Source organism: Solea senegalensis, linkage group LG8 (genome assembly GCF_019176455.1).
Source record: "Solea senegalensis isolate Sse05_10M linkage group LG8, IFAPA_SoseM_1, whole genome shotgun sequence".
NCBI classification, from domain to species: Eukaryota; Metazoa; Chordata; class Actinopteri; order Pleuronectiformes; family Soleidae; genus Solea; species Solea senegalensis.
The window spans coordinates 5,194,919-5,209,431 of record NC_058028.1 but is presented as its reverse complement, the minus strand read 5'-3'; the positions used below and the strand labels follow the sequence as shown (position 1 = coordinate 5,209,431).

At 41.1% G+C, this 14,513-nt stretch overlaps 1 protein-coding gene across 1 annotated transcript in view; it reads right to left on the bottom strand.

Annotated features, from left to right (window-relative positions):
* fndc3a (fibronectin type III domain containing 3A) overlaps positions 1 to 14,513 on the bottom strand; it is a 46,198-nt gene that overhangs the window by 21,357 nt on the left and 10,328 nt on the right. The window contains exons 3-10 of the mRNA XM_044031959.1: positions 4,670 to 4,746; positions 4,339 to 4,585; positions 3,376 to 3,486; positions 3,156 to 3,344; positions 2,681 to 2,739; positions 781 to 947; positions 625 to 684; positions 390 to 528 (exon numbers count right to left, since the gene is read on the bottom strand). Coding sequence (XP_043887894.1) covers positions 390 to 528; positions 625 to 684; positions 781 to 947; positions 2,681 to 2,739; positions 3,156 to 3,344; positions 3,376 to 3,486; positions 4,339 to 4,585; positions 4,670 to 4,746 — 1,049 coding nt within the window. The remainder of the gene's footprint in view (positions 1 to 389; positions 529 to 624; positions 685 to 780; positions 948 to 2,680; positions 2,740 to 3,155; positions 3,345 to 3,375; positions 3,487 to 4,338; positions 4,586 to 4,669; positions 4,747 to 14,513) is intronic.

Genomic DNA, 14,513 nt, shown 5'->3' with positions numbered 1-14,513 from the left:
AATTGTTAGTCGCAACCTTTAATTCATGTCACGTTCTTTAGAAAATTGTTGCTTCCATGTCAAATAGATGTTGGGCTCTAACAATAATAATAATAACAATGACAATCATGAGTTATTGACAACTGAATACATCACCAGCTATTTTGTGATATTTCCTGTTTTCTTCGCTTTACAACAGGAAACAGGGAATCTCTCATTCATGGACCAGACAAAACAATTTAGCACGTTCTCATTTTTGAGGTTTGGGGACACAGAGATGGACATTTTGTCGCCATTCTCTGACATTTCACACACCAAACAAGTCCTTGAGACAGCAATTAATGAGCGCTCAATCGATAAAGATAATTGTTAGTGGCCCAAAACGGCATCGATGAATCAACAGTTCTTACCTTCCACTGGAGGACGAGCGCGTTCTTGGTCCCGCTGGCCTTCTTGGGAGCATTGGGGCGATCGGGCTCACAGCTTAAAGTGGTGAAGCTCACGGCCTCTGACGGGCTTCCCTGTAAACAGTTACACATGGCCTGGACTCTGAGGAGGAGGAGGAGAGAATAAAGTGGTTAGTGAACGTTCCTCTGCACTTTAACACTGTGAATAACACAAAAGCAGCTGGAGGGCTTCGCCAACCTGACGTGATAGTCTGTTGCTGGTCGAAGGTCTTCTAAAGTAGCACTTAGTTCTTCTCCACTGCATTGAAGAAGAATATAACATCAACATTTAGCATTTGAAATAGCTATGAATGTAAAAAAAACAAACAAAAAAACAACCGCTGCTCGTTCTCACCAAAACATGGTCTTGTACTTTCCATCTTTGCCGCTAAATGAGACGGAGACCTCGTAGCTGAAGGCCTCCAGCGGACTGGAGTCGTCCTCCACGTTGGTGCCATCGCTCTCTGGCCTGGAGGGGGCGCTCCAGCTCACCACCACTCCTCTAGCTTGGATGTCCGACACCTAAGAAAACATTTTTAATCACTACTACATCTAATACTGAGAGATTTGATCACATGAGGACAGTACAGTTCTGAACTGACCTGATCCGTCCTGAACATTTTGTCAGAAACTACCACAAAAATACTACACAAAACTGTTGTGTGTGTTAATCGACTTGTGGCCCCTGCCACAATATTAACAGTGACGGCCGCATGATTTCTTTTTCTAGCGGTTATAATCTTACTTCGTGTTACAGCAGCGTGAGTAGAATAGAATGCATTTGCCATTTACAAAGGTACAGTAAAGCACAAGTACATAGGAATTTCTGTTTTCTTTGAGTCACAAAATACTAAAAATACAAAAAAATTCAATATAAAACACCATTACTGGTGAAAACACAGACAGACGTGACACGCTTGTGTATTTAAATTACAAGAAAGAAACAGAATGCATGACCGTTTGTCCTACTTAACATTTATTTTCCTTTCAAATACAACAGCCACACTGACTTAATGAAGGTAAGTTCAAGAGGGAACGCAACATTAAGCAATATGATAAAATGGCAGGAATAGATAGCACTAGGTTTAATAGTGGAGACATTGACAAATGTTTGGAAATTGGCATGTAATGAGCGAATAAACTTGTATATTTTACGTCTTATTTGTTTATTCAGGATAATAAACTAATAAGACTATAATAATAGTTATTATTTCAGGAAATCAAAGTCTGTAACCTGTGACACAAAAACGGACGATGTCATAAAGTAGTCTCCCCCCAGTAATGTGAACCATGTGCTGTCCACATGTAAACAGCTCTTTATACCAGAAGAAGAATAGAGGGCTGTTTGGTAAAATAACCCCCATTTCTAAATTCTGAATTTTGCATGCAACTTGCATGAATCAAACAGCTTGGAGGAGTAAAAACAGAGGAGCATAAAAAATATTCAAGCTGATTCCACTGTGGGGTTTTGTCGCTTAGCAGCGATAAGCCGAGCAACGTTACCATTCTGTTTTGAGGAGGTTTAAAGAGGGAAATGGTGCTGCTCTCATAAAGTGAGTCTTTCAAATGTACTTCCCACAGCTCAATTCTCCTGCCTTTATCCGACCAGTAACACTAGGAAAAGATGGTAAAATAAAAAAAGATCTTTCCACTAAACTGAACCTTTTGTGAGTTCGATATCCCCACCTCAACAGTAACCATCGTCTCTGCGATAGACTTCTTGTGCCGGGTTTTTTTACAAGGTGGTCTGATCTTAGTGACAGTGTGTGACAAATCCATCTTACATGAGCATTTTATTCCTCCGTCTCCCACCGAGCTGCTGGTAAAACCGCAATCTTCATTTATGAACAATGCTGCCATTCAACCTGGGTTTTTTCAAGGTTTCCAAACTATAACCGTTAATATCTCTACCCGGTCACGTCCGTTGTGATGTGTTCGGTTAAAAACTCAGGGTACGTCTTTGAAACGAAGCTCAAAGCTTTTAGTAACAGCGAGTGCGGTTGTTTAGAGGCACACTGGGGGGAATAGAAACCCCCTTGCGGATGCTAGTCAGTGGCTCTGACTCCATTAGAAAAATTGTCAGCGAGAATTCATCATGGATGTTAATAGAATGTTTAATGATCCAGTACATTTGCATCATCGCAAGTTTTCATGCACACGGCACTAATAGTCACATGAAATCTTGCAAATTGTATTAATTAGACAAAAGTGGGAGGAGAGGAAAAAAAAAAAGGGAAACAGGAGTGAATACTAACCACTGGTTTACTGATGGTGCTCAGCAGAGCTTGCAGCGCTCGAGCCTCTTCGTCCAGCTCTGAGGAGAGAAACATGTTGTTTTTTATATTTTGCTTTTTCATTCTGGAGGTATAATCAAAAATGAAGAACACAACGTATCACATTTTAGAGTTTCTATAATTTTCACGAGGTCAGAGGGTAAAATCATTTCAAAATGAACCTTCATTTCTCCATTGTGCACTGGTGTCACCAGAAAGCAGTGCTAACATCCGTGATAAACGAGCAGTTCGAGTTTAGGTAATCAAGAATTATTTTGGCTGTGTTGCTGATCTTTTTGCTGCCGCCAGCTGCTGCAGCTAATGAGGCACTTTTATTTTTCCTATTCCAGGCCTCAAACACAACACAGTCCTAACATCCAAAAAATCCAGTGTGTCAAGCCAGATTGTGAAATATTTCAGCAACAAAAAAAAGCTGCTAGCGCTTCGCAAACCTCACCTCCTGAATCTCCGTTTCTGCCCCGGCCCGTGTGCTTGTCGCACCCGGCCACTGCGTGGCTGAGCTGCTCCTTCTCCACTTCTGGGCCTTTTCCTCCAACGCCATTGTGAATGTCCACCGTCGTGGGGCTACTGCACGTCTTCTGTGGCGAATGGGGAGGGCTGTCCTTCATCTGCCCTCCTCCTCCTCCTCTCCTCCACCTCCTCCTCCTCCTCCCCACCTCCCTGACGCTCCTTCAGCTTCTTCTGCAGACGCTCGTATGTTTTGCTCGTCCTGTCGTCTCGGTGGACGAACGGTGGGCGTCCGTGTTGGGAGTGAGAATCTGTTGAGACTGAGGGAACAGAAAAGACAACACTTGTCAGTTTGTTCTGACATAAACGTGTGAACACAACACACACACACACACACAGGATGGTTTAGACAAACACTTATAGGCCATTTTATTAGGTAACATTTTCTGGTTTCATAGCTCTATTTGACAAAGGAATAATTAAAACCGAAATGTTTTGTTTGAGGAATTTGGTTTGGGAAACACTGATTGATATTTTTCAACATTTTATGGACCAAAAAAACACTCTGTCAGTGGAGAAAATGATTGACAGATCAATTATGAAAGTAATTGTTAGTTGCAGCTCTAAATCAGACGATCACATGGCAGCAACTCAGAGTATTTATTTAGGCACGTAGACATGATCGGGACAACCTAATGGTTCGGAATGAGGAAGCTTTTAAAAGCGGCATGGTTATTGGCTGCTCAGAGTATTTCAGAAACTGCTGATCTACTGAGATTTTCATGCACAACCATCCCTATACTTAACAGAAAATACCCAGTGAGCAGCAGTTCTCTGGGTAAAACTATATGCCAGAGGTCAGAGGAGATGATAGGAAAACAGTGGAAAGACACAAAAGTAATTAAATAACCACTTGCTACAACCAAGGTATGAAAAACAATCTGTGAATGCACAACATGTTGAAACTTGAAAGAGACAGAAGCAGACAACAACAGCTGGTGCCACTCCTGACACTTTAGCAGGCGTCATGTGTGCCTAATAAAGTGGCCTGTGAACGTGTAAATAACAAAAGGAGCGAGGTGCATTCACTAAATGTTTAAATGTCGAAAATGAATAAATAAATAACATATTTATATAAGAACACAGTCAAGGGCCTGCTTGCTCCAACTTACCCTGCTCTGAGTACATATGAGCTGGATGGTACTGGGAGATGTACTGGGAACTCATGTCGCCCACACCTCCGGCCATGCCTGTGTACATATGTGGTGGTGGGGCCATCATGGCAGGGTGTGGGATGAAGGCAGGCAGGTGGGCATGGGGTGGAGGTGGAGGGTGGTGGAGAGGGGAGTGCCCCCCTGGGTGGAACTCTGGTTGCTGAGGTAAGACCAGAACCCGCCGCACTCCATTCTCTTCTATGATCTAAGAGAAACAAGCACAGAATATGCAGATAACAGATCCCAGGCAGCTGCAGTGGACAGTACGGATGTGGTGTGGAAAGAATACCTGTGAAACGTATCCAGGAGGCACATAGATTGGAGGCACTGAACCATTAGGAGACATCATGGGAACCTGAGCAGGACCTGTGTAAAAAGGAAGAAACATGATCAAACATTTTCCTTCAGGGCAAAGCGCTGTTTCATCTGTTGTACATGTGTTGAGAATAACGACAGCGGCGCACGGGGCTGGTATTTCAGCCCCGACTCTGACCAGATCCATTAAAAACCAAACCTGAGCTCAAAAGCTAAAAGATGTGTTCAAACCCAATCCCAGTACTCTCCGTCAGGAAATGTACAAATGCATAAACATGGGAGGACGTGACTCTCTCAGCTTACACCAACATTGGGGAATTTGACAAACATTACATTTTTATATTAAAACCATCAGTTACAAATACTTTACAGGAAAAAAAGAGAGCAAGGGCTCTATCTGACAGTTTGGTAAAGCATCCGCCTCGAACACGTCAGTACCCAGGAGTCTCCGTGACTGCTGCGATGAGGCTCATGGCAGCCATACGCATGAGCCAGAGAATCACAGATAGCTAATGAATATTTAAATATTGAATATTTATATTTAATAATTGACCCAGAAAGAGAGAATTAACTTTGATGTTGACTCTGCAAATGTTTTCTTCTGACAGCACCTACAAATGACTAAAGATCTTCTCTTTAAGATTGTTTTTCAATCCATCCAAGCCTTGAAAACAATCCGACACAGAAAGACCTTCCATGTAGATAATAAACGTGGAATGGCAGCAACAGCAGTGAGGAGCGGTGATTTGACTTTGGATGTGGGGATGGTTGTTGGAAGTCTCGGAGTTTTTCAGTATCTGCCGATTTACTGGGATTTTCACATAATAAAGACTAGTATTTATAGAAAACCAGAGTCACCACACTGGTTTGAAATGATAGGAAAGGCAACAATAATGCGACGAACAGTGTTAAAACCAAGGTAGGAAGAAGACAATCTCTGCATTTTCAGATATTGACAAACACGCCAAGATCTCCTGATATGACTATCGACTGCTACCTCCATGAGTTCCATGTTTGCACCCTGACCAACTATTATCCTATTATGCTTATTTATTTCAGACAACAAAGAAAATCTATATCTACTGTGAAATGAGGTATATCGGCAAAAAAGTCCCATGTAGTGCATCCCCTCAAACCTTGAGGCAGAAGCCAGACACTTTATGAGGAACTTGTACCTTAAGTGGCCAGTGAATGTAAAACATATGAGACATGGAGGTTTTTTTAATAAGACGTCCTAAAAAGACTCACAAAAGCTACATGTTCATGGCCCATTTCATTTTATTTTGATCTATGAGTACAAAAAAAGCAGAGAAGTGCATTTTTTACATATTGGCAAACGCAAGAAGACCTCTTTACTAAAAATGCTGAGAAACAACCGTTTCCTGTGTGACTCTGGTGTAAAGGCCAGTGCAGCGGCTTGGCTCGGAGAAGTGACAGCTCAGCAGAAAGCTTCAGAGACAGACAGAGGAGGAGAAAAGAGAGCGAGAGTGGCCTTTGTGCCAAGTGAGCACATTTCTCTCCATAAAAACCAGACATAAGATCTCGGGCCTGAGCAGACGTCATGCAAATGAGTAAAGAATTATCCAAAATGCACACTGACCTCCCGGCAGACTGTTCGGAGAAGAGTTTCCCTTCATTTTGTCAAAGTCGTAAACAGACGGGGGCACTTCTAAATGACCGGCAATACTGGTACCACGACTACAACACAGTCTGAACCCTCCCATTTCCAAACAGTCAGCACCGCCCCCTCAGGTGCTGAAGTCCAGACTCCACTTGGTGTTGTGAACTAGTGAGCTTTTTGTATATGTTAGGTACACCCACCTAAAACAGGTTTATGGACAACAACAAACAAGATATACCATAATATACTTCGTTAAAATAATTACACAACTATAAACAGGACATGTAATAAATAAAAATATCCAAACTTTCAATACTTTCAATCTATTTCAATCAGAAAACTTATTTTAATTATAAAAAACAACAACACAACACACTGATATTTTTCTTTCTTTTAAGGGTAAAATCCTGTTAACTCATTTGTGTTATTCCTCTGCAGTTTCATTAGTGTGTTTGTCTGAATAAGTGTCGATTCAAGTCAATCTTTGCACATTGTGTGGCTGTATCATGTTACACAGAGATGAAAATAATACATCTCATTTAATGATTAAAATCCCTCTCATTTATACATATGACGACGGAATAAATATTAGCGCCACACCTCAGTATAAACACAGCAACTTGAAATGTAACCTTTAAAAAAAGATCAAGCAGCTGAATCAACACGGAGCGTTTCTTTACAACCTTCATGGGGCAGGGTTTTTATTGAAGGGCTGGTGTAAATAGACTGCGTGGATTTCTGTTGCCCTGCGTCATAAACCAACAACTGAGTGTTCACCTCAACATCAAAAGACCCAGGTCCTTCATTCACTGCTCGACTCAAAAGCTCTAAACCAAAACAAGCGACGCTTGCAGGGACATTGATTCTGTCTCGAGCCTCCGCCGAAAGACTTCGTATTGATGCACTGCTCTCAAAATCTAACCTGGCATTCCTTACACAGTTTAATGATGCTGAGTAATGAGCAAAACATTGCATATTACAGCCACCCAACATCAATGTCATGACCATATGGTTAGCCAGCAGCCACATAACAGGGTGTTAACTATCTCAACAGTGACAAGAGAAACCATTTCAGTAACTTTCCACTCCCGGCTGAATCGTTTGCTACCTCATGCTTTTAGCATTTTTCCGTAGTTGTGACTGTGTCTGCTTTGAATTTTCCTTCTTGTTTTTACTGATGTGCTCCCATTAATATACATTTTTCCTGCTGTTGAATTTTAAGGTTGGGGAATCTGCATAAGGCTTTTAAAGGAATACTTCACTGATTTGCGTTTAGCTTTGTATTACAAGATTAGAGCTGTATTTTTGAAAAATTGTGCTTCCTAACCTCAGTTTCCCCAGAGTCGATAGATATCTTTATTCTTTTTTTTGTTGTAATGTTATAATTCAATAAAAAGAATAATCATTTAAAAAATATATATATGTTCCTCATAGAAATAAGGCGATACGATGGTATTGGTTAGGATATTAGGCTGCAACGATAATTACTAAATATATTGGTAACTATTTTGATAATCCATTTATGGGTTTGAGTATATTTTTAACAATTAAAACAAGGAAAGAAATCACTAAAAATGAATGATTTCGGTTTGTGGACAAAACAAGACATTGGAAAACATCATCATTCTCCAGTTTGGTCAACACCGATCAACATTTTCCAAGATTATCCGACATTTTACCGACCAAACAAGTACTCACAGATTAATTGATTATGATAACAACTGTTGCAGCCCTATAGGATATCGCAAAAACAAATCCATTACGATCCAAAAAAAATCTAAATTTGATTAGTTGAAATGGCTCTATGTGGTAAATGCATCAGCACAAATGTGTTATTAATAACCTTGTAGTTTCACAGGTTTAAAATTACTGTATTGGATTGATACCAGTATTGGTAGATAAACGTGCTAGTTCCCTGATTCCTCAGAATTTCTCTATCGAAAAGAATGAAAAAACCCCACCATAACAGGATGTCACGTACGAAATTAATATCTATAAATTGTTATTTACTACAAGGGTTTATTTATGGTGTCAATTAGTTTGACAGAGCTGTGAAGATAACGTATGATGAAATTAATCGTCTCTGAGAGGTACAAGGTTTGGAAGTAGATATTAAAACTGAATCATCACATTTTAAAAAGGCATTAAAAACAAAGTGCACCTTTCAAAACGCATTTGCCAAATAGCCATTTGTCAAAACTGTCATGAGAGTGCCGTCTCTACTAAAGTGAAATATGGTCGACGCACTTACAATTTATTACTTGGTCTCAATTTATTTCTTTCCGTTGGTGTAAAAACCACTGGGTACATGCTGCATTAGTCAACCTGCTAATAAACTTGACTGGACAAGACAGATAGCGAGTGAAGCTCTTAAAGTAAAAATCAAAAGGGCATCGAGCCAACAGAGTAATAGACAGTGAGTCATTTCTTTACTGAGCTGTGAATTCTCCTCACTTCTTATTCTCGTATATAGGGAACATGGGAGAGCTCAGTGTGAATGACAGCACTCGCACAAACTCCTCGGCGCGCAGAGATTCAAGGTGACAGTATCATTTGAGAGGGAGTTACAAGTGAGAAAGCCCCGCTCACCTCCAAGTGGTGGACAAATTCTGTGGAGGTTATACAGGTGATACTGTTCACCTGTGTGGTGACTGGCAAGGAAGACATTTATATGTATGAGTTATTATCCATCCATCCATCCATTTTGTACCGCTTTATCCTCCACAGGAGGGTCGCGGGGTGGTGCTGTGCCAATCTCATGACGCCGACATAGGGCGATAGGCGAGGTTACACCCTGGACAGTTCGCCAGTCCATCGCAAGGCAACATATAGAGACAAACAACCATTCACTCTCACTCTCGCACACCGTACCGTGTGGCCCTTTGATTTATTATTTGCAAGAAAAACAAGTGTCAAACTAGCCAGGGCAAACTCAGCCGAGTCTGCCAGCGATTTGATTCTGCTCTGCACACACACCTGGCAAGGGTGTCATTTTAGCCAACTTCAGTATCTACTAAAAAACAGGGAACCAATCACAAACGGGTCATTTTTCCAGTACACTGATGGCACGTGGAATGGAGCAAGATAAACAACACATATAACAATTTCGGTTTATATGGAGTCATTGTGTGGGAACTATGGTTCTAAGCGAGACTCCGTGTAGTGTAGCGTAGCATAATGAATAGCATTCGATGCTACATTGGCATTTTGGCTAGGCAAAAGTCACAAGACATCATTACTAGAAAGCATATTTGTTTAGACGTTTCCCGTCTCTCTGTGTGCGTCACCCAGATCAATGGTCTGGTTGTTCATGGGTCTGTCCAATTGCATACAGATGCATTTTTGATCCAAGTCCATTGGTCACACCTCTCTCAAGTGCGACCGAAATGCAGTCTGGCGTTAGCCAGGCTAGCGTCAAGCATGTAAAACAACTTTAAAGCAAAACAATATAATTGATTTGAGTGCAGCGAGAACATAGCAGGTCACGTGACTGCTGGTTACCTCAGGCACAAGCACATCTGATAATGAAACAAAGATATGGTAATTCATTTCTAAACGCTGGTCAACTTCTCAAACTGGTCTTTGATGAAATGGATGGAAAACTTGTTTCAGATCGTACAAACGGCGACCAGAGTTTGTTCCAAGGGAGGAAGGAAAAACACGATCTAGGAGAAAAATCATTGCTCAAAGGCCGTGCTATGGAACTTTTTCACAGCACATCAAAAGGATGTGTTCTACGGAACAACTACACTGAAGAAATTAAAACATAAAGAACAGTAAATAAGTTTATAAGATATAAAAATGACAAACAAAATGGTGGGCAGTGCAATTATTCCTTTTTTTCCTCTTGTTTCCACCATTATTTTCTAAAAAACCATACGTCTGAAGAAATAAATACAAATAAAAATAGTTCCAGTGAGATTCTCTGTACATCTTGAACGATGTCATGCACATGGATAAAGCATTTTTTTTTTTTTTGTGAAGAAACAGACTCATAGTAAACCTCATGGGAGGGATGCAAATGAGTCAGTGGAGCTATTATAATTTGGAGGTGGTTTAGGTTAGATTTTCACGTGCAATTTCAAAAGCAATATCTGTGCAGCCCCTGAGGAAACTCCCGTTAGTGCTGCTGAGGCACACGGATAAGACAATGTGATGAATCACATTTGTGTTGCACTTTTACCATTTATTGTGCCTTTGTCTATTTAGAATCAAAGAGCTTGCAAAGCAGTGAACAGGAGAGCACAGGGGGAAGAGGACCAGTGGAAACAACAGGGTGAGGAAGGTCTTGTACACACAAACACACACAGGTTTGTGCAGGTAATCTTTGTAGGACACTGCATTGACTGACTGGGCACCTAAACCTGAAACACAATTAAAATCTTAGCCCTCAGAAATTAAGTTCTGCCTCATTAGGACCAGGTTTCGATCTCCATGAGGACTACTGCTGGTTCTCACAAGGTCAGTGTTTATGCCAGAGAAAATCCTAAAGAGGTCACAAATACAAGAATGCACACTGAAAGACAGAGATAGAGAGAGAAAGAAAAGGAAAAGGAGAGAAGAGAGAGGTGGGGGGGGGGACCCACTCTTTTACATCAGTCTGACGCACGAGTACTGACAGAGATCAGATAGAAAAGGCCACATCCCCCTCCCCCTCCCCTACGGAGTCAACTGGAGCAGTGGTTGTGCTGACGTGGCTGTGGAGTGCCAACCTTCCAGAGGAAGCAGACACGGGAAAAACACTGGTCCTCCTCCACAGAACAGCAGGCTGCCACTGAGCCCAGAATAGCCACAAACAAGTTGCCTGTTCTGGAAGAGTAAACAGAGGCCAGGCAACACAACAGGAGCAACATCATCTCCTGTCAACAGCATATAACCCCCTGTTTACCTCGCTGACTCCTGTGGCAGGGCAAGACCTCTTTACTCTTAACTGGTGCACTTGCTGTGAGTCAAGAGGGGGCTTGAGGTTATGGCAGGAATATGATGGTAATTGTTGGGTTGAGGGAAAAAAATAAAAGCAGAAGGAGAGACTTCTGCATCCACACACACACAAATACACACACAGATGTGTGCGGCTGGTTAAGACGCACAGCTGCTTCTTCTGCAAATGGATAGAGATCATAACATTTCGCTACTTACACAAATCTTTTAAGTATAACAGCAAACACGGCAAACTTGGCGGCAGCGGCAGTCCAAACAACCTGCCAGCTCTAATCAGACGTACAAATAAAACCCTCAATTAGATACGGAGAATACAGAGAAGCAGGAGAGACGATTGAGACAGAGGCTGGCGGGATTAAGACAAGGAGGTGAAAAACGAGCGAGGCACGCAGCCGGCTAAGGCAGGAGTGAGACACGCGGCATGATGGTGTCAGATGGGAGCTCTCAATAAGGTCTCAGTGTTAACCTGATGAACAGTGAGCCAATAAAGATGGAGCAGGCCTGATTATTAATCAGAGCTAATAAATTGTTCCCATTCACATGGAGCACAGGCGAGGGAAGACAAGCGGGTTGACTGACAGGTCAGTAATTAAATGAGTGCAAAAGAAAGGAGGCATCATGCGTAAACTGAACTGTAAATAAAACATAAAGGCTAATTCCAAGTTAAAGCTCTGCACTTGATATCTTGTGATGAGCTCTTTTTTTTCTTTTCTGCGTGCCGCGGCATTTCTTTCTTGAGTGCCACGCAGGAACAATCTTCAATCAATTAAGAGGGTGGTAATTTGCACTAATGTAACATTAAATTAGTAGATTACAGAGCCAAGACCAGGCTGACAGTCCACGACACGTGTGTGTGCTAGCATCCAACCACCACCTACCCAGTGCATTTAGAGGAGCAGAGCGAGAGTAAAACGAGGGAGGGAGCGAACTGTCTCTATCGATCACTGTGCAAACCTGCGGCCCGAGAAAGGAAGCTGTACAGTAAACAATAGAACGATTTAATAAGAACAGCTTTTTTCTCCGAGACTGTCTGAGTACGTGTTATTTCAAAAGCACCTGTTGTGTAATTGTAACCCAAACCAGTTTGAGTGATGCTGAAAATAAAGAGAGAAAATCAGTCACCTTCATGCCTGTGTTTATTACTGAAGACGGCTGCTCTCACACGGACAAATCCAGAACAAGAGGACGATGAATAGTCAGTGGCATTATTCAGTGAGTATTGGGGAGGGGGGAGTGCCTTAACTTGCGAATAAAAACACAGATATTTGCCCCGGTGTATCGATTATCGTATTGCACAAGAAACAAAGATGTTCTCTTCAGTTTGTCGAATAATATGTGTATAAATCAAGACAGAAATGTATATTTTGACTGACATTTTGGCTATATATGTTCTTCTCTTGGCCGTGTTGCGATTTTGATAAAAATTTTGCTTAATCGTTCAGCCTTAGTTACAACATTTGTTTATTTTTGTCGTTCCAAATATATAAATATTCCAAATAGTCACGGTAACTGATTGACTTTTTAAATCAGGAAATAATCAAATACTCAAGCGCATCCCTTGCGGAATTATCCCGAATGTGACAATTTCACTATATAATCTTTGTTTTGTCGAAACGACACCTTCACAAACCGAAAGATGGTGATTTTATTTCAAAAAAAGAAAATGCAGATGAGAGGATGTGAACCAATCAGCATCAGACATTCCAAAAGAAATGGTTTATTTTGGAACACCTCGTCCCTTTCATCATCCTCGATGATACTCTTTGAGCTTTCTCCTGGTATCAACGCAGCAATGGGAGAATGAGTCACAAGCTCATTCATTCATAGAGCTACTCCCATCAGAAGCTGTGAATGAACAGCGTCTGTGTTTGTGTGTGTGTGTGCATCCACGCTAACGTGTCTGTGTGCATATCCTTGGAGTTAGGAGGGGGAGGCGACGAGTATAAAAATAATATGCTAATGTGGCTAATGTGTCTGATGTTTGCAGATTAATTACATGAACCATATGTGATGGGTTTCGTTTGGAACAGGTTGCTGGGGGTGAGAAAACATTCAGCCATGCTGCAGCTGTGCACATGAGCTCTGATGGTGTTAGTGGGGATGATCACGCAGCCCTGTGCTATTTTATATGCCAACACTTCCAGTTGAATAATGGATTTACTACTGGAAGCACAGTACCTGTGCCACCTGTCCCCCCCAGAGCAAAGCCACTGTGGTAGGGAAAGGAAATGAGGACAGAGAGCACAGATACAGTTTCAAAAAATATAATGAGCGATATAATAAATAAAGGAGGGAAGTCATCCACACTGAACAACACTGAATAAAAATAAAGGATAGAGTTTACAGTAGCTGATACTGATCTATAAACTTTAATAATAATTTTATTACATTTGGCTGAAAACAAATGGGAAATCCTGTAAAAGCAGTTCATCTTAGAAACAAACTAATCCGTCGATTATTCTCTCGACTGATCCGAGTACTTGTTTGTTCTCAAACATGAAAATGATGTTCTCAAATGTCTTGTTTTGTCCACAAACCAATGCTTTCTTTGTTATATGGAGCAAAGAAACCAGAAAATATTCATATTTAAGACACTGAATTAATTGATTACCAAAATAGTGGAAAGGTAATTTAGTAACCAATTAATAGTCAATTAATTGAATAATTGTTGCAGCCCTACTTGTAATTCGACTAGTCTGTTACTTCATGAAATCCACTGAACCCAACCACTTCACACTAAGACTGGATCTTATTTTTATCTGTTAAACTGAGTTTAATAATATCAATCAATTTCCTGCCACTGTACAAAAATAAAGCTGAACAAATAGACATGGTTGCTGCCATCTTGCCATGGTGACATCTTTTTTACCCATGTTTTTACAAAGAACCTGATCAAAATATAGCCAGAAACTGACAGGCTGGATTTAGGACCTATACTGTCGCCATCCACCGGGGGGCATTTGAGATTTTTCGGCTTCACTTACGGGAAAGCCGTCAAGTCGATGGTAAACATTTTTGATTTCCAGCCATAAACTGTACACAAAAATGACTTAAGTCTTCCAGTTGCAAAACAAACTCCAGTCACGAAGGTCCAGTTGGGTCCATTCATATTTTCTATTGAAACTTCCAATTAAGACAAGACAAAACTATTCAGGAAAGTGTTTACGGGCGTTATAAATATTGTGAGAAGTAGGATAATAATCATCGACTTCCATTCAAACGGAGTTCTTTTTGCAACCCTGTTGATTCAGGGACT